At 40.5% G+C, this 25,723-nt stretch overlaps 1 protein-coding gene across 25 annotated transcripts in view; it reads left to right on the plus strand.

The window, feature by feature from the left end:
- The window catches only part of LOC134507540 (sodium channel protein type 3 subunit alpha), a 63,936-nt gene extending 45,424 nt beyond the window's left edge, over positions 1–18,512 (plus strand). For 17 of the 25 annotated variants that reach the window (XM_063318254.1, XM_063318253.1, XM_063318255.1 and 14 more), the window contains 7 exons: positions 7,898–8,020; positions 9,450–9,728; positions 12,305–12,358; positions 12,988–13,125; positions 15,032–15,136; positions 15,466–15,736; positions 17,042–18,512. In XM_063318254.1, coding sequence (XP_063174324.1) covers positions 7,898–8,020; positions 9,450–9,728; positions 12,305–12,358; positions 12,988–13,125; positions 15,032–15,136; positions 15,466–15,736; positions 17,042–18,234 — 2,163 coding nt within the window. In that variant the 3' untranslated portion in view covers positions 18,235–18,512. Of the gene's footprint in view, positions 1–7,897; positions 8,021–9,449; positions 9,729–12,304; positions 12,363–12,987; positions 13,126–15,031; positions 15,137–15,465; positions 15,737–17,041 lie in introns of all 25 variants that reach the window. The other 8 variants (XM_063318273.1, XM_063318272.1, XM_063318274.1 and 5 more) reach the window with 3 other exon arrangements.
- The last annotated feature ends 7,211 nt before the right edge of the window (positions 18,513–25,723 follow it).

Genomic DNA, 25,723 nt, shown 5'->3' on the forward strand with positions numbered 1-25,723 from the left:
GCAGTAGGTGAATCCAGACGCTCTGTTAGGGAACCATTACATCCTTCAGCCTTTGTACTGTATCTCTTTCTATATTTTTCTCTTCTGATATTAACTGTGATGCTCAAGGACTTTAAGTGTGAATCATTAGACAGCCTTCTAGTCTTTGCCACTTTTCATATAATTTCATAGGACAGATCTACACAACTTGTGGCATGCCAATTCCTTATTTATTTTATTCTGAGCATCTGTGTATTGCCTTTACTGGCAATTCAGCCCTCTCAAGACACACACAAAAACTTGCAAAAACACATGATTGTAAAAATAAAAATAATTATGTAAATTTACTGAATATATATTAAATCACTGCCACAATTTTAATAGTTTTGTTTAAAGGGTAAGCCAAAATTATATCCATAAAAGTGAATACACTATAAACCATCAAAGACCTGGTTAAAAATATGTAGCACGAAGCTGAACAATTTCCTATTCTGTTTAGTGCATGGTCCTGAGAAAGCTCCTGCCAGAGACTGCCAAAAAAAAAAAAAAAAGGTGGAGGTGTTGAGCATCTAGAAGGCCATTCTGCATTAGTAAGTGATGGTGATCCTGGTTACACTTTGTCCTAGGATAGAGCTAGGTCTTCCTGTGCTTTCAGAATGCCAGAAGGCTTATGTGTGAGAAATAACAGGTGGGGTTGATTTTGCCTTGCCATGGAAGTGATATGTTATTTGAGATAATATTCTTTGAAGTCTTGTTTACACATGCTGTCAAGACGGGATGTTGACACAGAGCTGAATTAATCCACAGGCAATGCTAATCATATTAGACCTTTGAGAGACCCAGATAGGCCCAAACAGCTTCCAACCAGTGACAGCCATAGCAAAAATTAAAACATAGGAAAATGAAATAGGCCAGCAAAAAAAGTGAGGAATAATGTGAATGCTTTCAGAATAAAAAATAGCAGATGTCTCAGTTTGTGGAATCCCTTTTAGCCTGCAAGGTTGACTGAAGAAATAATTACATGGATCTGTTGAATTAGGACATAATACCAAGCCATTGTCATTCTGAGAAGTGTCATCCTGAAAGTTTTGCTAGTGTCCCAGTTTCTCTTGATTTTAATGAAAGCTACCTCAACCTGCCCAAAGTATGTGCTTGATTTGAAAACCAGTCATGACTTCAAAGAGGACAAGATACAGTACCTAAATCATTAAGATTGAAAAGTTAGGCTTACTTTTCACCCTGATGTAGCCTGAGAAGGTTGGGAGATAAACACCATCTCTTTTCTGCCCTACCTCACATGTTGCTTGGGAGTGCTTTTCCGCTCATGTTGGTTAATTAATATGTTAACCAACATGAGGGGACTCATGTTGGTTAACTAAAACAATCTACCCCTCATGTTGGTAGATTGAAATTTAATATTTGTTCTCAGTTTTATAACTCCTCCACCCCAGTGTTGCTTTCTTGTTTTCTGTCTCATTCCATGGCAAAAGAAAAGTGAATAACAAGGCAATAAATAATATCTATAATATCCAAGAAGGAATCCACAATTTTGAAGGAAGCATGATGAAATCAGTAATTCCTGTCACTGTATTTAAAAGTTCTTTCTCCACTGAACATTAATTATGCCCCTTCCTTTTGGGATGTATTTTAACAACAAATTGACTAGGTTAGAAATTAATGAAAGACACGCACACTCACACATATATAAAGTTACATATATACAGATGCGCACACACAGAGAGAAACTAATTCCTTTTTATTATATTTTCATATTTGATCTTGAAAATGAATGCCCACCTAGTTTGAAAGGGCAAATATATCCTAAAATGTTATTTTCTTTCCTAACCCTTGTTGATATGGGAACTATAGAAATTTACTCCATGCATGAAATTGGATGGGGGAGGGAGGTAATGCCAGGACCCCCAAATTAGTATACCTTATATCTCTTTCTAATGTTTCCACATTCCCTAGCAAGGAGTTCTTGTTGTACTAGCTCTATTAGTCAAAAAGCACCGTGCAACTATTTCATCTTTCCTCCTTACTAGAAGAAAAGAATAATTAAGGATTGAAAATGGAGGAAGATCGTTTAACTTATCCAAAAATTCTGTTTCTGAGCCAGGGCAATGATAAAACCCTAGTCTGAAAGTATGTGAGTGTGCTAAAAAAACAAAAGAACATACCAATAGCACATGTATTAATGCTATCTTATTCAAGTGGATTTAACCAGATGTAACTAGTGTCAACCCTTCTGTAAAAATCTGACATGCTTGTCTCAATAATCGTCTGACTCATGCATGATTTTTTCAATTTCAAAAGGTCCCACAAACTCTGGAGCCAATTTCTTTGAGTGTTGCAAAGATCGTAAACATTTTGTGGACAAATATACTTTTTCTCCCACTTTAAACTCCCATTTGGGAGACCTTTTGTTGTCAGCATATTTTTTATTACTCTCTCGAGCGGTGGTGAGGGTTTTTTGAATTATTGGCCATTTCATCTAATCACTGGCAGAATGGGACTTACATGGTACTTGTGGCAACTCGGGGATTGGCACAAACTCTTGGCCATAGACTATTTGGAATGGAGACAGTCCTGTGCTCTGATGTACAGAATTATTATAAGCAGCTTCAGCAAATTGCAGTAGGTCTACCCAGTCGTCCTGTTGGTAAGTTATATAACATCTTAGAAATTGCTCTAGGGTGGCATTCAGTCGTTCCCAACCTCCATCCAATTCTGGATGGTGCGATGAGGAGAGGGCTTGGGAGGCTCCAATTAATTTTAAAAATGATCTCCAAAACTGTGATGTGTACTGGGGCCTGCGGTCGCTCACTATTCTATCGGGTACCACATGAAGGCTATAGATATGCTGAATAAAAAGCTTTGCAAGTTGCTTGGCAGTGGGCATGCCTGCACATGGAATAAAATGAGTTTGCTTAGAAAAAAGATCTGTCGCAACCCAGATTATGGTCTTTTTCTTACTTTCTGGCAACTCTCCTATAAAGTCCATAGCAATTTCTTCCAGGGCTTTGTTGGGTTAGCCATTGGCTGTAATAATCCTTGAGGTTTTCCCTCTTTCTTTTTTGAGGTGGCACAAACTGGGCAACTAGCCACATAATCTTTCACATCTTGTCTTAGACTTGGCCACCAAAATTGTCTACATACTAAATGCAGGGATTTTACCAGCCCAAAATGACCAGCTGACTTGGTATCATGACTGCGTATTAGAACTTCTTTATGCAGAGCCTATGGTACATAAATTTTATTCTCTGCCCACCATATCCCGCCTCTCTCCATCAGAGAGGTTTTATTTTCTTGCAACCATGTATCGTTCCTAAGCTCTCGGGTCAGTTTCTCTCTTAATTCGGCAGGCACTTCCACTTTCTCTGCTTTCGCCTGACTTTGGTGGGTAACTACCACCAAACCTAATTGCTGCTTTGGAAACACTATATCCACCACTTCCTGTTTTTGGCTAGTATGTTGAGGTAAACAAGATAGAGTATCCGCCAGAAAGTGTTTCCCCCCAGGCAAGTACTTTAGCATGAAATTGAACCTACTGAAAAAACTGAGCCCAGCGTATTTGCTTGGCGTTTAATCGTTGCCTGGTTTTCAACGCTTCTAGGCTTTTATGGTCAGTCCAAACCTTAAAAGGCTCTGCAGCCCCTTACAACAAATGTCTCCAGGTTAACAAAGCCCAGCGCACTGCGAATCCCTCTTTCTCCCAAACTTGCCACCTGCGCTCTGTCTTGGTGAACTTCTGTGACAAATGAGCACACAGCTACAAATCCCCTTTCTCATTTTTCTGTAAAACTACAGCTCCCATTGCAACATCTGGCAAATCAGCCTGTATGATAAATGGTTTTGTGGGATCAGGGTGGCACAGTATGGGTTCTGCTGTAAACAATCACTTTAAATTGTAAAAAGCTGTTTGACATCCTGGGTTCCAATTTAACATTGCGCTGGGGCTCTTGGCTTTTTTTGACTCCCCGACTTTCTTAGTTTTTAACAAATCAGTCAGAGGCAAGGCAATCTGGGCAAAGCGGGGGATGAACTGGCAATAGAAGTTTGAAACTCCAAGAAACTCTGCAGTTATTTCCTTGTTCTGGGAGGTTCCCATTCCAGCACGTCTTTTATCTTAGCTGGATCCATTTCAATGCCCTTGTTTGACACTCTATATCCTAAATAGTCCAGTTGCTCCTTATGGAATTCATATTTAGACAACTTAGCATACAACTTAGCATCCCTAAGTTTTTTCAACACCTCTCGCACCAGCTGAACATGCTCCTTTTCATTCTCTGAGTAGATTAGGATATCATCGAGATACAATAAACATCCCTCGTACAGATGCTCATGTAACACTTGCATGAACACTCCAGGTCCACCTTTTAACCCAAACAGGAGAACCAGGTACTCATAGCTTTTGAGAGGGCAATTGAAAGTGGATTTCCATTCATCCCCCTCCCAGATATGCACTCTGAAGTACACCTCCCTCAGATCCAGCTTTGTAAAAATCTTTCCCTTAGACAGATGAGACAACATATCTTTCATCAGAGGCAGGGGATACTGGTTCGTGCTGCAAATCATATTTAACCCTCTATAGTCCATGCACAGTCTTAAAGAACCATCCTTTTTTGTTCTGAATAGCACCGGGGCAGCCATGGGGGAGTTAGCAGGATGAATGAAACCTCTCACCAGGTTTTTGTCTATAAACTCCTGCAACACCTCCTGCTCCTTCAAGGACAAAGAGTAAATTTTGGGTTTGGCAAGTTTTGCCCCTGGTTCAATCTCTATGACAGTCTGTCTTTCGATGGGGCAGCAATTGGTCACATTCAACCTCTCCGAATACCTCCCTTAGATCCTGATAGGGTTCAGGAATCAAATCATCATCGGGGTGGGCGACCATCCCCACTTCTGTTGACACTGCTGCTAAGCCCCTGGTGGCTTTCATCTCCCCCTCTTCTTGGTTCCCTGCATACAGTCCATCCTTAAATTGAATCCTCCCCATCACCCAGTCCACATGAGGGTTGTGAGCCATCAGCTAGGGTGCTCCCAATATTATTGAATAATTGGCTATGGTTGCTACTATGAATCAGAGGATTTCTTGGTGGGTGCCCACTCTCATTTCTACCTCTTCAGTACAGTATGTTGCTGGGCCCCCTGCAGCTTCAGAGCCATCTAGCTGGTTAAACACTATGGGCTCTTTCAATTTCTGCACTTTTAACCCCAACCCATTCACTATGACAGGGTGGATCAAACACGTGGCACACCTTGAATCCACCAGAGCGTTTAAATTCGCTCTCTTATTTCCTACCCAAAGTCTGTAAGTGCACCCCCACCCCCACCATGCAGTTATCTCTACTCACCACTGCATTCTTGCGCCCTTTCTGTCCAGCCTGCCTGCTGGCGCCCTTCAAGGCAGGCCTTGCCCATTTCCCGCCGGTGATTGGGGTTTGTCCAAGGAGTCCACCTCGGAGGTATCTGAGCTGATGACTAGTTGCAATGCTTCACTGGCCACTGCTGCTTTACCTTTAGCGGTGGGAGACTTGGCAGGTTTGGGTTTGGGTTTTGGCTTTGGTGAAGGGGTGGGGGTGGGTCTGGAACAATCCACAGCTTGATGACCTCCTTGCCCACATTTGAAACATAATCCGTCCTTCAAATGCTGATCCTTTTTTTCGTTCCAGGGCTTCTGTGAGGACGGCCTTGGTGCCGTGCTCCCTTCTGGGGTTGGTTTCTTGACTGGTGGTTGGAACTGACGCTGTTTCTTCAGATGAATCTTCTGATTCTTCACCATTCTGGCTAGGCAAATCCACTCCTTCAGGGTTTCTGGATCACCCCTGACCATGCATCAGTCCAGAATGTCGGGCTTCAGTCCCGTCTGGGAAAATTCCACCTTGAGCGACTCCAGCCAGTCAGTCAAGCTCCCCACCAGGCTCTTAAATTCCATGGCATACTCAGTCACTGACCGATTCCCTTGCCTTAGGTACTGCAGACTGGTCTTAGCCTTCATCCTGGCCAGGGGGTCTTCGAACCGATCCCTCAGGGCTGTCATAAAATCATCAAAATTCTGCAGCTCTGGAGCCCTGGCTTCATGCAATGCCACCATCCATTTGGAGGCTTCTGCTTCCAGATGTGTGGACACATACCTGACTTTCGCTTCATTGGAGTGGAAAGTATCCACAAACTCACGTGAGTCAAAAAACAAGCCAACTCATTCCAGTCCCCACCGAACTTCACCCTCAAGTCATGGAACGGTTTTGGGCTGTCAGCTCGTCACATCGGTCTCAGTGCTGGCTGGATTCGAACTCATCTCCCCGCTGATTGATCTTGCAGCTGAGCCGGCCCAGCAGCTTCCTCTCCACTTGACTGGGAATGCTCTGATGTCACCGAATCATCCCCTGACACCAACACCAATGGGGCACTCTCCAGGGTGGGTGCCTTGTGAGTTAGATGACTCACCAGTCCATCCACGGACTCCTTCAAGCTGGCTACTGTGCTTGAGGTAGTACAGACCAGGAAACCAAAATCATGAATACTAATACTACTATTATTGTAAGATTACAGTAACAGAATCTTGCAGGCCTGAAAGCGCTTCTCCCCTCCCTGCATTTATGTTCCAGAGAACTAGGGAGGGTCAACTTCGAGACGCTTTCTCAAATTACATTTCTGCTTTGGGCTCAGATTTCTCTTATCTGACTGTTATCTGGGCTGCGGCTCTTCCTCCTTCTCAAGGTTATTTTCACAGTCCATTATACCAGTTATGGGATGATGGGAGAGGTAATCACTCATGGGGTGGGGGTTAGCCTAACCCAGCTTTTCTTAAGCAGGTTAAGGAAAGCTGGGTTAGGCTTTCTACCCCTAAAGCTAGAGACTCTTCTTTAGTAGTATGGAAGATGAATGAAAAGGAACAAGAAATAAAAGCATAATTTAAATGTATGCAAGTGCAATAACACGTGTTATTATTATTGGGGGAGGGGAAATACTAGTTCATTGGAATGGTTGTTGGCAATTCTTTTATTTGAGCTGATTTCAATTAAATAAAAAAGCTCACTTTTTGGTAGTGTAGCTTGCAGACGTAGGAGAAGAGTGATCCTGATCAATACTAAAAGAACAAATGTTTAAAGCCTTCCAGATGCTATGCCAGGAACCTGCTCCAAATAATTACTTCTGTGCTTCATCCTGAATAAACAAAAAGAAAAAAACAACTACATATATGAAGTAATAAGTCCATTAATTATTTTTTCTCACAGAAATCCTTCAGACTCGTCCTTAGACTCTTAAAGCAGTTTTTCCAGGAAACAAAAATTCTTGCTGAACTTGACCTGAACAGAAAATTCAGTAGTGGTTACATTGATTCTTACAACCTTACTGCAGATAAAGTACTCTGTTTCTCAGCGACTATAATAGAAGTATCAGGAAATAATACTAATCTACCTCTGATTGTCTGTACTGTAGAGAACTGTAGATGGAACTATGTTTTCTAGCAGAGGAAGACTGAAAATGTGGTTCAGGAGTAAAATATGTCCTTGCATGCATAAAATCATATTGTTATTTGGCAGTTCTGAAGAAAAGCTCATGTGAAGCAAAATGATCACTGTCTCTGTGGACAGAGTTGGTGCTAGGACCTTGGATGGGAAGTGCACTTTAAGTCAGATCTGCTCTGAGGCCAAGCATCTAAGAGTACAAAAGGAAGAAACTGCCAGGCACATAGAAGGCAGTAAGAAACACTTAAGTATCTGGCTTGGTGAACACAGGCTAGGGGACTTCGGGGTCTCAGTTTTGTGTCTCTGGCCCATCCATTCCAGGCAACTTGAAGGCCCATTTGGGACCTGTGGAATCCCACTCAAAATATGTTCTGTGAATATCTGTACTTTGTTCATAATACCTAATGAAATGCTAATGAAACATTTTACTTTTTTTCCTACAGGTTTCGTTGGTTAGTTTAGTAGCCAATGCACTAGGCTATTCTGAATTAGGGGCCATTAAATCACTTCGAACACTAAGAGCGTTGAGGCCTTTAAGAGCTTTGTCACGATTTGAAGGAATGAGGGTGAGATGCCAAGAAATGAACCTGAAATTAATACGTTCATGAAAGAAGTCTGTTTTTGCAATATAAGCAATGATGTATCGGTGCAGAAATGTTGGACTTTTTTCAATACTATTGCATGCCATGGACATACGATTTGTACACACCTTCTTTGAGATGTCCTCCATAAACTGTTTCAGCCATATTTAGTGCTTGTGTATTTGTTGGTTAATATTAAGAGGCATTTCAAGTGTTAGAACATTCCACATGTATTAGGGATGTGTGTACATGAGTGTGAATATCAGTATAGAAGGCTACAGTACATATACTGTGAACTAAAAATAATATATATTTTAAAACCAAGGTGTTTATGTTATTCACACAAAAATGATGTTGAATTTTGAAACATATGATTATCTAAATTAAGAAATGTTGAAATGTGAAAGAAATATCCAGTGAGGGGCTCCACCCCAGCCTGAGGACTGGAAGAACAGCCAGATCTTTAAGGCCCTCTGGAACTCCATCATGTGGGAGCCACCCGGATCTCAGGGGAAACCTCATGCCAGAGGGCAGGCACTGCAGCAGAGAAGGTGCACCTCCTGGGTCCTCCTAGACAGCACCATTTGATCAAAGGAACCCAGAGCATGCCAACCCTGTCAGCTCATATCAGCCAGGCAGACTCCATGATAGAGAGGTGGTTCCTCAAATAACCAGGCCCTCTGCCATGTATGGCTTCACCAGCACCTTGAATCACATCCAGAAACAAAGTGGGCCAGTTGTTCCCAAGTAGTTCCCATGTAGAGCCCATTGTACTAGTCGAGCTGTGAGGTGACTAGTGCATGAGTGACTGTCTGAACGGCCTCCTGATCCAGCAAAGGATGCAACTGGTGCAAAGGCCTTCCTGGCCACAGTTGCTACCTGCATATTGAACAAGAGCTGTGAATCCAAGAAAACCCCCAGATTGGCTGCATTTAACCAACTGGTCGTTTATCGCTCCCTAAATTGTTAGTTTGAGCTACCTTGTTACCATTTTTTGGTCTCTTTACTAATTTCCTGAAGCCCAGGCTATAGCTTCATGTATTTTGTATATTTATGTTTCAGCCATTACTTATCAGACATATGTTTTGTACTTTTCACCAGTTATGTCCTTGATATGTAACCTCTTTCTTTCTTTCTTTCTTTCTTTCTTTCTTTCTTTCTTTCTCCTTAGTGCACCCAAATTTTATGATTCCATCTTATCAGGTTTTCATTTTTTTTTTCTTTTTACTTTCTGTAGCATTTAGTTTCTGCTTTGTCTTCTGGGTGGGAGGGTCTTTGTCTTTACCTTTCACACTATGACATGTGTACTATTTTGCATATGCATCTGTGCATATAAACAGCTTCAGTTGCCAAAAATAAACCAGGGCTTCTTCCTCCCCCTCCCTTTTTTTCCCCTCTCCAATATGTACCCTAGGTGGTTGTTAATGCCCTTGTTGGAGCAATTCCCTCCATTATGAACGTGCTTCTGGTTTGTCTCATATTTTGGCTGATCTTTAGCATCATGGGTGTAAATCTCTTTGCTGGCAAGTTCTACCATTGTGTTAATACCACAACGGGTGAGATGTTCAACATCAGTGATGTCAACAATAAAACTGAATGTGATGAGCTCATACATCATCAGCAAGCCCGGTGGAAAAATGTGAAAGTTAACTTTGATAATGTTGGAGCTGGTTATCTTGCTCTGCTTCAAGTTGTAAGTAATTTTTTTCTACCCCACTGCCTATAAGAATAGCTATGGAAATCATCTAGGTCCATTACCTTCAGCCTAAAGTTCCACATAAGTTCCAGCGATGCTTGCTTGAAACAGGCTCCAGTATTAAAAGTAGCAATGAAACTGTTGCAGGCACTGTTCCATGTTCATGCTGGAATTCCTGCAAGTAAAACACTCCCTGATTTAAGCATGCTTACACTATTTGATGGTGCCCTTCTCTAGATGCCACGCCATTGGATATGAGGCTTATTATAAGAAATAAGAGTTATTGTAGGTGTTGTCAATCTAGCGAAATTCTGGGGAGATTTGCTTGTAAAAGTCAAAGGCCAGCTTAGAGAAGGATGACTCAAAAGGAAGCAGAGTCATATATGGTAAGCCATTTTCAAAATAAAACAGCTCCGTGTCAGCGTTGCAAGTGTCTTTAGTGACTCCCACAGGAAATACAACACTGAAACAATTCCAATGGACCATTATGGTGGGATCCACATGCCTCATCTACCATTATTAGCTAACTCTAATGATATGCTGATCCTGGGCTGCTGCTGTAGCCACAGTATTCTCTGTTATACAGGCAAACACCTAAGGACACATGGAGTCCCATACAATTGGATTGGCGATGTCCAATCATCATTCTTGCTTGCACAAGATTAGTCTACCACTGTCCTGTCCCAGCCCAATCACACGCAATACACCAGGGAGGCAGTTGTAAAACTTAACTGAGAAACTTGTGAGGTAAACTTTTGAGGTAACAAACAGGTGGTACACAGCATAAAGATTCTTCAGTATTACCATTTCTGTGGTGATCCATCTGCCCTTCTTATCTCCAAAATGTATTCTTTTATGCAGAATATTATTATTGCTACCTTATAGTCCTTCCTTTAGAAGTCAAGAGTGTTCTTCATTTTATCCTCACAACTGCAATACCTTTTTGAGATAGGTTGGATGAAGAGAAAATAGTTGACTCAAAGTTATCCATTGTGAGCTCTGTGGCTGAGAGAGACTTGATTTCCCCAGTCCTAATCCAGCAATTCCATCACTACACCAAAAAATATATTCAGTGAAATATAATAAACAGACCAGTGTAGTGTACTAAGTACACTAGTACAGTAGCACCAATTCTTATTGCCAGTTGTGCTCAGGAAGTAAATATACACTTAACCATATCATTGTAATGAGGGCATCTTTATAATTTCCCTTTGCATTAGCTCTGGTCCAGTACTATTGCATCTGATCACATCACCTTCTGTAACATATCAGAATGCAAGACTAGGCTGTAAAGTACTGACTCAACTCCTCTATCAAATGTTTGCATCAATATTTCCTGTATTTTTGTGGCAAAAATAGAATCACTACATTTAATACTTTGTTTATTGGATTTAGATTTCAGAATCTCAGATGAGCTGCAAAAATTCAGATGGCCACCAGATAGCAGCATAGAAATCCAGAAACCCCTAACTCTTTGCTGCCATTCAGGTATAATCTGGATCAGCCTTTCTCAACCTTTTGACCCTGGAGGAACCCTTGAAATATTTTTCAGGCCTCTGGAACCCCTGCACATTCAGGCTCAAATATAGGCCAGAAGTTACAAAATTATTATATTTGTTTCATGGGTAGGCCTGTATATGCGCATTAACAGCATTCTTAAACTAAAAATAAAGAATGAAACTTAACTCTTTAATATGAAGTTGCCTGAATTTGAAATAATTTTTAAAATAAATTGTGATCTCCCAGGGAACCCCTAGTGACCTCTCGTAGAACCCTGGTTGAGAAACCCTGATCTGGATTGTTGCAGCCTACATCTGAGAGCCCTGCAATGCTTGGTGGGGTGTGCACAAAATTAGGAAAAACGTTTTATTTCAAATCTGGCACAAGCCATCATGTTTTTAGATTCAATCATTCCAGTTAAATCGTGGTTCCACAGAACCGAAATGTTTTGGTTGTTCCAGGTTTCAGCCAAATTGAAATCCGGGGATGATGAACAGGGCAAAGGCTTCACCCGTTTCTGTCCTTCTCCCGTCAGCAGTTCCCAGTGCAGCATATTCCACTGGCCCATCCCTCCTCTTCCGAGCACCGTCCTTCACTCTTTCCTGTCAGCTGCCTCCAATGTCCCCAGTGCACTGTATCCCATCAGCCTGGTCATCCCTGATCTTCCTAGCACCTTCTTACCTTCCTCTCAGCCACTGCCAACATCCCAGCGTGCATATTCCATGGATGCGTCCACCAGCAGCTACTTCTGCCGGCGTTCCCATGCAGCATGCTCCACCAGCCTTGCCTGCCCATCAACTCCACAGTGCCTTCCTTCTTCCTCTCTTAGCTGCCAGTATCCGGGCCTTTATCCCTGTTCCCCACACCCCTACACTTCTGCCCTGAATAGAACAGCTGAAACATTCCTATTTTGATTCATGTATGGAACATTTTGAACATCCCTAATATTTCCTCATGACTAAGTTACGTTCCATTGATTTCAAAAGGACTTCTTTAAGTATGATTTTAAATGTCTTTCCCACATTGCATGTCTGTACCTCTACTGAACTTTTACTCATTCTGACTCTGTTTAGGCTACTTTTAAAGGATGGATGGATATTATGTATGCAGCTGTTGATTCACGCGATGTAAGTAGCATTTCATATTCTATTAAACGCAGAGAAAGTACTGATTTATAACTGTATATGCTGTATTCTATAATTCATGAATTTTCATTTGCTAAAAAGTCCATTTGTTAATAAACACAGACAAATATTTCTGGAGTTGATAAGCAAGTTTCACAGGAATGATGAACTGAAAGACATTTGAATTTAGCAGCTTGGATCCAGAATTGTCTTCCTGCAGATGGAAAAGTTTCTCCCATCTGTGAAGATTTTTTATGCATAAAACATTTCTACAGTTGAATGAGATGGGAAGTGATCTTTGCTGATTTCCCCTCTCCCTACTTTGGCCCCATCACCTCTGGAAATCTCAGAAGAATTGGGAGGTCCTCTAGAACTGCTAAGGATAGGTTGCTATCGATTATAGTGGGAGAGTAGGACTGTGTGAAAACCTGGCAGGTCCCATGAATCCTGAGTACATTTGAGTGTCGGAGAATTTCTGCTGGATCGAAGCCTATGCTCACAGCATAGATAGAAATAGGAATAGATATGCCTTTTCTCCTAATTTACACTGAACTGCTGTGTTACAAAGGAATGTGATTACTGCCTGTCTTAAGTGCTTGTACTGAGATACTGTGCTGTTTTATGGCTTGTAGGTAGAAGAACAACCCTATTATGAAGACAACCTGTATATGTATCTTTATTTTGTTATCTTCATCATCTTTGGATCATTTTTTACCTTAAACCTTTTCATTGGTGTCATCATAGATAATTTCAATCAGCAAAAAAAGAAGATAAGTATTTAAAGTGTTTTCTCTATGCTCTGGACGTAAAGTCTACAGTTGAAAAAAAGATAAGAAACCCCCTTAAAACACTCGAACAATATATATTTAAATATTTACATAAATACTGTTATCTAATCTGTCCTGAGTTTCCAGTAGGTTTACTGCTTGTTATAATAATGTCAACATCATTAGTTTATTTTTTACTTAAAATCCTCCTCCCCACCATCTTAACTTTCAGCATTTTTACTATAGTGCAGGAACCAATATGAAGGTAAAGAAAATAAATGTTTTTATGTACTGGCTGACAAAACAGAAAAACAAAATGTAAGGAACTAAGTACAGATAAAACTCATTTCTTCTAAATAATGTTACGATATCTCATCTTTTCACTGGGAGGCCTGAGCATGATCCCAACACAACTTAAGTTGAGAAAGTATGGTTTGTCCAAAGTTGTAGTTTAAGTTTCATGACTGACAGGGAGATCAGGACTTTATGATTCAGTCTAGCATGTGATCTAGTCTTGGTGACCTTTACCAACAATTGCCTGTTTGTATTTGGAATATTAATTTCATAGGAAGAGAGTAGATGTGTTTATTTAATAAGCATATTTGTTATTCAAAAGGATGATCAGGATGGGTAACAGTACAAAACCAAAACTAAAATGGGATCCACAAATCCAAGCATAATTAAAATAGACATGTAAAAGTTTGAACCATAGAGAACAGTGAAAAGTCCTGGTTGAAGAAGTGAATTCTAACTCCTTTTCTAAAGGTGGGGGAGAAGAGGGGCTAAGGACAACAGTGCGCATTCCATAACTAGGGAGTGATGCATGGGAAGACCCTGTTCCACACACACAACAGGGGAGCTTCTAAAATAAGGGTATCCGTAAAAGGCCTGTCCTGCAGACTTTAATGTCCAAACAGGTTCATAACAAGAGAGGCGGTCTTACAGATAGTCAGGCCCTAAGCCACCCAGAGCATTAAAAATTAAACTCTATGCCTTGAATTGTGCCCATAAGACAGCTGCAATTAATGCAGTTCTTTCAGCATGAGCATAATATGTTCCTGGAATTATGCACAGTTTAACAATCCAGTTGCTGCATTTTACATTAATTGCTACGGGACACTCTTCAAAGATAGTTTCACATATGGCCTGTTGCAGTACTCTAATCTTAACATAACCAAGGCATAAATAATTGGGGCTGTATTTAAGCTTTTCAGAACGATTGCTGCTTGGTACAGTAGGCATAATTCTGCAAATGTGCTTCTTGGCACTGGGAGATACAAAGACAGATGAGGAGAAAGACTTTGCTAGACTATAAACCAGCTCTTTCAGGGGGAGTTCAACCTATCCTGATTTAAAATAAAGATATCGTATATTTATAAATATTCCCTGGACAGCTAAAAAAACTAAACTTCAGCAACTAAAAACAACAAAAGCATTACAGCCAATCTATTAAAATTATCTAGCAGCAAAACTAGAAAAGAGAAAGCATTAATCATCCTCTCTCCTCCCACTACAAAATGTGCTGTAGAAAGCTACATTTGTAGAGTAACTGAATATACCAGCAAGAATGGGTATATATTCTTTGATCCCATAACCAAAAAAGAAATCATATCCTGTGTAACTACCTGCCATACTTTGAAGGGAAAGGTCAGATAGAAAAGGTTATTCAGTGTATATGGTATTGCATGGAAATAAATTCTTAAGACTCTTCCAGTCCTTAAATATCAAAACCAGTTCTTTATATTTGAACTAGAAATAGACTGAGGCCAGTGGACATGATATGATACTGGGGTAATACAAATCTGTGATTATATGGAGTTATTATCAGTGCATTAAGATGTGTTTATTCATCATTACATAAATCAGTCTGCGAACATGGTGTGTAACTAATTTTGATTTATTTCTTTACTTTGGAGGACAGGACATTTTTATGACAGAAGAACAGAAGAAGTATTATAATGCAATGAAAAAGTTGGGCTCTAAAAAGCCACAAAAGCCCATACCAAGACCAGGGGTAAGGATTCCTACTTCATATATTTTCTGCTCTCAGATCATGCTTTCCAGCTGTTAACATTTTGATTAAAATAATATAGAGTGAACTTAACTGTAATTATATCTGGACAATGAAATATATGAAATTGTAGACTGTGTTATCAAATTTAGGATTTGGGTTCATGATTTGATTTTTTTCCCTTGGTTTTCTCCTGCTTAGCATATTGGTCCATTCCCAAAAGAAGAGAGCCTGAACATTAGTAAGAAGAGAACGAAAGAAAAAAATCTTTAGTCCAATTGTAAAGAAAACGATTTTTGCATGATTAACATTTTTTGTTTTTGTTTCTACAGAATAAATTTCAAGGAGTAGTCTTTGATTTTGTAACAAAACAAGCCTTTGACATCAGTATCATGATTCTTATATGCCTTAATATGGTCACTATGATGGTTGAAACAGATGACCAAAGTAAAGAAATGGAAATTATTTTATCTAGGATTAACCTGGTATTCATAGTTCTTTTCACTGGAGAATGTATACTTAAACTGATTTCACTTCGTCATTATTATTTCACCATTGGCTGGAATATTTTTGATTTTGTCGTTGTCATTCTCTCCATTGTAGGTAAGAACCATTGGTTTCCAAAAATAAATTATGGCTAAAGTGATTTACTAAACTGCTTTAGATTTCCAATTCAATAATAAGTTTGTAATCTGATTCACTAAAGTCATATACTGTTTTTTCTTTTTTAGATTCCTGGTTCAGTAACAGGATTGTTTCATGTATAATGCAAACAAGAGTTAATAGTAATTGGCAAATACAATTAAACATACGCATGCCCAAAATGATATGTATTGAAACACACACAAAAATGCCAGACTTCATATATATACTTTTGCTGGATTTAAGTGCAAACAAGACAAATTAATGGAGAATAGGGTTCTTAGCAGCTGTTTGCTATCTCTTGAATCACAGGCAGCATACCTTAAATTAGCAGCTACTGGCAAACAATAGTGGAATAGTTTTACTTGATGCATCTGATTGGTCATTGTGTGACACAGAATAGTATATTACATACTACATAGGCCATCATCCTGTTCCAACAGAGCTCTTCTTATTCTAATAAACAAGCATAAGGGTTGGGAATCCTCCTCCTTCCCCATCTCATATGCTGTAATTCTCAAATTACTTTTGGCCTAGTGTCAACCATAATCTGCCAATACACCTGATGGGTAGATTATGGTTTGCACATCTTACAACCCCTATATAAGTACATCCTCAGCAGGTGCTAGTAACTAACCAGCCTTGGCTGACCTCAGAAGCCAAGGAGGATTGACCTTATTTGGAAGGAAATCCCAGGGTTCTAGGCTAGACTAGGAGGTAAAAAAACAAATTTCTGAAAAAGTAATAGTAAATCATTCCCGTAAAGCTGCCAAGAAAACTTTGTGAATACTGTCCCAAAGAATGGGACACAATGAGGCATTGTTGCTTTTGAAATAAGTCCAAGAGTCAGTAAACATTTGCCTCCCTCTTTCTCTATACTCAACAGATCCTGTTCATACAGCACTCAAGGCAATCTATCTGAAACATTTTAAAACTATAATCCAGTGAGCCAAAGAATTTTTACAAATTTTCTTGTGTTTGCAAATTGATTGCTTTAGAATTTGCCTAACATAATGAAGATTAACAGTCTTTATTTTTCTTAACTATTAAGTTTACTGCTTGTTGAATTTATTCCACACACCAGCATCTAATCAATGTCCTCTTTCCTTTGGACTAATATAGCAGTGTGCATGTAGGAATCATTCACAAAACTATTTTGCTTTAATTTTCATGTGTGTTTAATGCCCAAGTTTTGCTTTATAAAATAATGAGAAATAATGTATGCTGTAAAAAAAGTGTTGCTTTTAAATATATATTCTTTTGCAGGAATGTTCCTTGCAGAGATTATTGAGAAATACTTTGTATCCCCCACCCTGTTCCGAGTGATCCGACTTGCCAGGATAGGTCGGATCCTGCGTCTAATCAAGGGTGCAAAAGGGATCCGCACCCTGCTTTTTGCCTTGATGATGTCTCTTCCGGCCTTGTTTAACATTGGTCTCCTCCTTTTCCTGGTCATGTTCATCTATGCTATATTTGGAATGTCCAACTTTGCCTACGTGAAGAGAGAAGTTGGCATTGATGACCTGTTCAACTTTGAAACTTTTGGCAACAGCATGCTCTGCCTCTTTCAGATCACCACCTCTGCTGGCTGGGATGGCTTGCTGGCACCCATCCTGAACAGTGGGCCTCCAGACTGTGACCCTGAGATAGACCATCCAGGTAGCTCAGTCAAGGGAGACTGTGGCAATCCTTCCGTTGGCATTTTCTTCTTTGTCAGCTACATTATCATCTCATTTTTAGTTGTAGTAAACATGTATATTGCTGTCATTTTGGAGAACTTCAGCGTTGCTACAGAAGAAAGTGCTGAACCTTTGAGTGAGGATGACTTTGAGATGTTCTATGAAGTCTGGGAAAAGTTTGACCCAGATGCATCCCAATTTATAGAATATAGTAAACTTTCTGATTTTGCTGCTTCACTGGATCCCCCTCTTCTGATTGCAAAGCCAAACAATGTTCAACTAATTGCGATGGACTTGCCCATGGTGAGCGGTGATAGAATTCACTGCCTTGACATCTTGTTTGCCTTTACAAAGCGTGTTTTGGGAGAAAGCGAAGAAATGGATTTACTTAGAGTGCAAATGGAAGACCGATTCATGGCAGCCAATCCATCAAAAGTTTCATATGAACCAATTACCACCACATTAAAACGAAAGCAGGAGGAGGTGTCTGCTATCATCATTCAGCGGGCTTTCAGGCATTTCCTCCTAAAACAGAAAGTTAAAAAAGTAACTTCTATGTATAATAAGGAAAAATGCAGAGATGGTGATGTCCTACCAATCAAAGACGCGACCACTGATAGGTTTAATGGGAATTCCAGTCCAGAGAAAACAGATGAGAGCTCGTCTACCACCTCTCCCCCTTCCTATGATAGTGTTACCAAGCCAAACAAAGAGAAATATGAAAAGGGCAAAACAGACAGAGACTTTAAAGGTAAAGATATAAGGATTAGCAAAAAGTGAAACAAATTGTTTATATTATTTGTTATTCAACTTGTTTACAGCCTTTGAAGGAGATGTATCTGTCAGCAAAGCTCCACTGGAGACTTTTGCTAAACTGTCAATGTTTATAAATATATTACATGTATATCCATGTATAGATATAGACATATGCAGGTATGTCTCTATATAGACATGTATGCTCTCTTTCAAGGTTAGTGCCTATAACAAGACAGTGACCCCTTGTCACCAGACCTTAACTCTGGAAAACAGAGCAGCAGCCTATTGCTCTCTCTGGAAAAGAGAGAGGGGCAACATGGCTGCTCAGCGTAAGGTGGGCAAATCAGTAAATTGCAAGACACTTAATTCAATAAGTGTTCTCACTGTGTGTTCTTCAGCAGCCACACTTGCCATATTTTCACACGTGCGCACGCACGCACGCACACACACACAGGATAGGTGAATTTATCATTTTTTTAAAAATCCGCAGGGTGTTTATATGTGACTATTTTTGTAAAGGGGGTTTCTGTTGTGGGAGGGAAGGGAAGGGATAAGGTAAGCAGGACCAGGTGTTCCACTCTCTAATTCTCTATAACATTCAGATGGGGAGGCCATTTGCATGAAGGCTGGCTGCACTCCTAGGCGGTGCGTGGAACCCACGAGGCATCATCCGGCAGAGGTTTTCACTGTTTTGCTGTTTCAGCTTGGAGCAATTTTATACTTTCTGTTCAGAGGCAACCTCTTATCCCTACTATTTATACAAATTCCAAGATGCATTATTTTTTATGCTGATTACCAAATCAGAATGGGTGCACATGCACATCCTTGTGTTTGTGTCTGTGCGTGCAAGCACCCACGCGCACACCCACACCCACAAGTAGTAACTTAGTCGTAGGGATTTGTCTAAATCTAGTCCCTCGCCTAATCTTTGCACTGAACAATCACTGAGATCACAGGTTAGTTCCTAGTACAAGCAGCAGATAGGAAAACGGAATAAGCAAGATGCCCTGTGTTGGAGGTACCTGCCGATTCAAGATAACAGTCAAATGTTCAGAGGAGAGAAATAGTAAACAAAGATGCCCTGAGGGGAGAAAGATAGACATGGGCAAAAAATTAGGGTTCTATTTTGTCTTAAAGTACTGCATAATTAGCTGCTCTCAGTATAGTATATGCCTACATTCTTTTTAAAAATAATACTGCTACAGGTATAAGCTGTAAAGGCCTATTTTACACAGTTGTACATATCTGAGCCTACGAACAGTTGTTCTGAACACAATGTTACTTCTGCAAACATGTGCCCTGGCAGGCCTAGCTTGCGTATTATTGACAAGCCATTGTATTCTGTACCATTATAGATAATCTGGAAGATGGCTGAAGCCTGTGAATATTGCCTTTGCTACTAGTGTGCCGTGATGCTTCTACCAGCCACCTTTGCTTTCTATAGGAAGGGCTGAATGAAAATGGTTCTTCCTATTACTGAATAATAGTTTGCAGTTATTTATTGCTTCTTTTCTTTTCTTTTTAGCTTTTTGAAATTTCAAGTGGCTACTAAATGGTGTAGACCAAGGCTGTATATGGAATAATGCAAGCTGTTTAACCTGTTGACAATGTGATTAGCATATATAAATAATGTAAAAAAGGCAGTATTTATGTACATAAAACTACATCTGTCCTATTTTCCTTTCCATCTTTTATTTTATTTTCATTGTATCTTTCAATTAAGATCTCCACAATACTAAAAAAAAATAAAATAATTAATGACCATTTGTTGATTTCTTTGTTTAATGACACATTCCACACTGGTGCCTTGGTATGAAGAAAATGTGCTCAGGCTCACAGATCTTATATGCTAGTGATTTATAATGCTGCCATAGCAGTGATGATAAATTACAGCAGTCTTTATATTGTCAGTGATGCATGGAAGACACCAAAAACCACTAGTTCTGAAAATCTAGTAAAACTGCCACCATCACTTGGCAAATTTCCCTCCATTCCTTTGATCATTTTGGTTTCTTCTTTTGTTACTGGAGCAAAGGAGGCTCACTGCACTCTTCAGACTTCTAACATGCTGCAGTGGGAACAAGGATATGTTGCTTCCATTTAGATTATTTTATTGGATAATTAACCCAAGCAAGATGGAGTTGATGCCTGTGCATCATGGCTGTCTGTGTGCCGCAGTATTCCACCTAGATGGGGAAGCCTTACCTCTGAAGGAGCAGGACTACAACTTTAGGGTCCTCCTTGGTTCACAGATACTGCTGGTAAGTGGAGGCCATGGCCGGGGTTGGGGGAGAGTCTTTTCCCTTTCCACACCTCTGGTTGATATACCAGTGGCAGCTTTACAGGAATAGATGTAGTGGTTTGTGGGAATGACCTTGGGAGACAGGAGGAAGAGCCACAGACTGGACAACTGGCACGTAAAAGATTTCTCACCCCACAGAAGGGATGGTGTGGGAAGTGTTTCAGAAGGGATCCTCCCTAGTTTTCCAGAGAGTAAAAGGAAAGGGGGAAAATACTTTCAGTCTTGTAAGATTCTGTTAATGTAACCTTACAATAAACGTAGAGTTAGTACTCATGGTTGTGCTTCTTGTCTAGACTACCTCAAAGGTAGTCAGGAGGACTCAACCACAGTAACATGCTCTTCTCACCACCCATATAGACTACCGCAATGCATTCTACATGAGGTTTCTTTTGAAGACCATGCAGAAACTGCAATTAGTTCCAAAAGCAGTGGTCCACTAGATGGTTGGCACATGTCACCAAATGCACATCAACACCTATGCTACAGGCCCTGCATTGGCTTCTAGATGCAATCAAAGTGCAAGTTTTGGTCAATAAAGCCCTATGTGGCTTCGAGCCTAGATGTCCCCAGGAGCACATTTTCCAACCAGAATTGACCTACCTGACTTGTTTGTTCCAGGAGAACCTCCTGGTAGTACTCCACTTCCATGAAGTGGGAGAAGCTGAGATATGGAAGTGCTGCTTTTCTGTAATAGCACCTGCTTTTTGGAATGCCATCTTGGTTTTGTTCAGCCTGGCCTCCTCATTGTGTCAGTTTGGAAGATCCTGAAAACTGAGCTCTTCCAAAGAAATTTGTGGTGTGAGCAGCGGTCATCTCGGGGTTGGGGATAGGAGTAGCTTTACTGGTTTTGTTGTTGATTTGGTTGGGATGTTTATGGATAACTTAATTATATTATTTTATAGTATACTTTATATTATGTATCTTTATTAACTGCTGGGGGTCCTTGCAAATTACGGTGGGTTGCAAGTTGGATGAATGGATGAAGCCCATTGTACCACTGTTGCCACTGGGAGCAGTAGCTCATTTGATGAGGAAAGAGATAACTAAGGCACCAGGCTAGAAACCGGGAGACTGAGAGTTCTAGTCCCACCTGAGGCCTGAAAGCCGGCTGAGTGACCTTGGGCCAGTCACTCTCTCTCAGCCCAACTCCCCTCACAGGGTGGTCGTTGTGGGGAAAATATGAGGAGGAAGGAGTATTAGGTATGTTCCCTGCCTTGAGTTATTTATAAAAATAATAAAGGCAGGATAAAAAATCTAAAAAAAAATGATTATCTTAATCAGCAGCCCAACCAGAAAATTACAAAGATATTCCCTCACCATTCAAAGGTCAAAATGCTTGTGCTTGGCTTTGTTGGTATGGTGTGTTTGACCTGATGCCTGCTCCTATTACAGGTGGTGTGAGTTTGGGCTGATTTCACCAATCTGCTGAGGCTTGCATGTATAATCAGGATTACAGGTAATACTAGGTTTGAGACCAAGGCCTTGTGTTATTTGGGTGATTTATACCTTCTCAGCATTTTCAGTGCTGTGCTTTATGTGTAAGCTACAATAACAGTGGGGTTTATATAAAAAACTAGTTTTAATTACTATTAAAAGTTATAATTTGTATAATCATGTCAGTGATTTTTATGTATTTGATATAAATTTCAATTCCTTCTCAATATGCAAAACTACAAAATTCAAGCATCCACTGACAGAAAGTTTAGAACTGACGAACTTCATTCATTGTCGCTCATTTGTTTATTCCAGATACTACTGAAAATCATTATTTGCCACTTGCCATTTCACTTCAAATGAGAGTTTGAATTAATTCATGGTGATTTATTCTGAAAAAATTCTCAGAACCCACAACCAATATTCAACACATGGTGCTGGTCCACTGATGTATCCTTACTCATATAAATTAAAATGCTTTGACCTTCTTGGTAAAAACATGCTGTATTACCTGAAATGCATTACCATCTCCCTGGAGAGAAGGCCTATGACATCCATCTCAACCACAGGAAGCAGGATAGATAGATAGGTGTCATAAATAATTTACAGCTGAGGAATTCTGGGAGTTGAAGTCCACACATCTTCAAGCTGCCAAGGCTGAGAAAGAGATTTAAATAATGCTACCTTAATCTAAATGCCCTCCCTTCAAATCTATGCTTTTCCCTGTGTGGGAAAACATTTATGTGGATGCGGAACAAAGAAACTGAGTTACCCCAGTTAGCCACAGGGCCAAAGTAACAATAACTAGAACAACAAAGTCAGCTTGGTCCTGGGAAGCATTGGACAGTTAAACTCCAGCCTGGTTTATGCAACGCTTTAAGCCATAAAGTGGATTGCTCAGTGACTCCAGTCTTTGTGATTGGAAAAGCATGGTCAATGTTATGTGAATCCAGCTAACTGTAATTTATTTGGTAAATCATGCTTAAGGAGATTACGGTTTAGTATGAACCAGCTCATGAGCCTTCACCTGTTTCTGATAGCTTCCTAGAAAGTTATTTCCTAAGGATCAAGAGAGCATTAAAATAGTGAAACCTGCCCACACCAGCTGCAGATTATGAGAATAGTCCAGGACTTCTCTAGGGATCAGCTTGGAAAAGGTTGCTCAAAAGGCTGATATATAGCGAGGCCAATCGCAGTGTAACAATGTCAGTGCTGAGAAGTTGGGGGGGAAATACTTGGAAACAAATTCAAAATGCCATTAGTTGATTGGATAATTCGTTTTGGAGCTAGTACTAGTAGCTCACTAGGATGAACTCTGCACACCTCTGTGGGCATAGCTACTGTATACTGTATGTACCTCCGTGCATGGGATTCTGTTGTTTCAACTTTGGGAATTTTCTTGGTATGTGATGAAATATACAAAAAGGTATTTTTTTGTGGCTGTCTTGGAATCATAAAGGTTTCACTGTCCTTTTTCTGAATTTAGGCTATTGTTTTGAGCCAGATTATCAGTAAGCAGCTGTTTGCTCATTGCTTGTATGAAAAGGCCAACAGAGTAAGGAGTTGAGCAAAGCCTTTCCTGGTGTTAGCCCTATAAATAGACCAGACTACGAAACCAATGCCATATAGATTTAAAACTATTTTTACTGGAACAGCTATAGTGACAAAATCTTGCAAGTCGGAATGTGCTTTCCCCCTCCCTCTGTTTATCTTCGTGTGAACTAGGGAGGGGCCTGTCTAAGATGTTTTCTCAAACTACTTTCTTGGAATGGGCTCAAGCCCTGCTCCTCTTATTATTGCCTTGGTAGCAGTTCTTCCTCCTGGCCTTCAAGGCCATTCCCTATGCCCTCTACACCTGGGATGGAGGTTTGTAGATTACCATAGATCAAACGCACTATAGACCAATTACCAAATGCTCCTTCCCACCCCCAGCCTCAACAGCTGGGTATCATCCTCAGAGAGGCTTCCCTGTGGAATTCAGGTTGTCATGGTGATGGGGCATCACCACCTTCACGTCCCTGCCATGGAGACAGAGAGCTGGAATAGAACAGTTTGTTTAGCTGGCATTGGATGCTGACACTCTGCATCCAGCATGGGACCCAACTGAGCAGGGGCAGCACAACTGAGGAGAGGAAAAACTTCCATTTTTAAAAGGCTAGTCAGCAACATAACAGTACATTTGTAAGAACTTATTTCAGATGATGATGATGATGATAATTCACATTCTTCAGCATGAAAGAAAGCTTTTAGAAGCCTTATCAGACGTGACATCTCAAAAAAGGCAGGACACTTAAGGAAAAGAGATTGGGATGGAAAAGAAAAGCAAGATAATGGGCACCCATGCCTAATGCTTCACGGTATTGTAATGGCCACTTGTAGAGATGGACCACCCAGGAAAATCCAGATAATATCTTAACTCCCAAAGAGATGATTCTGTGCTCTTCCTCATAAGTAACTGGTTCTTGTTACTTCTGAAAAGCAGAAGGTCTATGGCGATCTAGAACCTTGCTAGTATCAGCAGCAGTGATGGAACCAAGGGTTCCTTGTGGTCTGTATCTACGTCACAGTCCTGATGGCCTTTGAGGAACTAGGGCTGGGGGGAGACAGAAGGCAGCCCTGCGGCATCTTTTTGAAAACACTGAATGAGATGGATGGATGCCATCATTAATGCAAAGCTCAGCCAATGTTAGAAGGCAGTGGATGATGTTGGCACCCTACATGGCAGCAAGAACAGAGTTAGAAGCAAGAACTTTAACAGGAAACTGTTAAAGGAAAGATGCAAGTGTTCTTGAGTATAAGAGCAGGAAGTTACAAGAAACAGAACAACTAAACCTGCCTTGTAATTTCAGAAGAAAGCAGCCTTTTTCCCCCCTGCAAATTTCCTTGTTTTTGCAGGATGTGTTAGTGCCTTAAGCATGCATCTGTATCTGCAAACAACCTGGGTTAGTCAACAGCCATGGGATCCACAGGGTTTGTAGGTATGAGATGTGGATTGCAGGATCCTTGTAGACCCTTTCCTACAGGCAGCATAATACCCTGGATAACCAAGAGCAGAGCAGAGCAGGAGTAATATAAATCAGAGGAAAATATAACAAAAATGGCCACATGAAGATATTAAATATGGCAAAATATTAAAGTGATAATATATGGCGTGCACACACACACACTTTAGAACTACTCCACCAGAATGCTACTAGTGAGTGATCCAGACATTCTGCCAGGATCAACCAGCAGTAGGAACATCAGTACCACCAGGTAGGTAAGCAGCTCCATATCCTACCTGGGGTCTTTATGGCCAGTCGTAGTACTAGCTCCACTTGGCATGGTTCCCCGGTGGCTGTGGAGCTAAGCAAAACAGAGACTGCATCTCATTAAGGAAGGGGCCAGGAAAGCAACTAACAGCAATTCTCATGCCTCCTTGGCCATTTTCAAGTGTTTCCCATAGACAGACCTTACTCTCACAGTCTTCCTCAGCAAAACAACTCTTCTTTTTACACTTGAGGTCAAAAGGGACAGGCAAACTGCATCAAACAAGTTCAAATACGACTCTGCAGCAACAGTTCACAAAGACCCCAGAGGGCGCATAAAGATCTAAACTCAGTGGCCCAACCAGCAGAGAGACTTTTGTAAAGTTATTTGCAAGCTGAAGGCAGACACAAATACAACACACAAAGGGGAATGAATAGCGAAGTCAAAACTCCACAACCGTCAGCCAAACCAAAGCAAACTGTCAGCACCGAACTTTTAAAGCCAAGCAAAACAAACAAAACACTAACC

The sequence above is a fragment of the Candoia aspera genome, chromosome 1 (genome assembly GCF_035149785.1).
Source record: "Candoia aspera isolate rCanAsp1 chromosome 1, rCanAsp1.hap2, whole genome shotgun sequence".
NCBI classification, from domain to species: Eukaryota; Metazoa; Chordata; class Lepidosauria; order Squamata; family Boidae; genus Candoia; species Candoia aspera.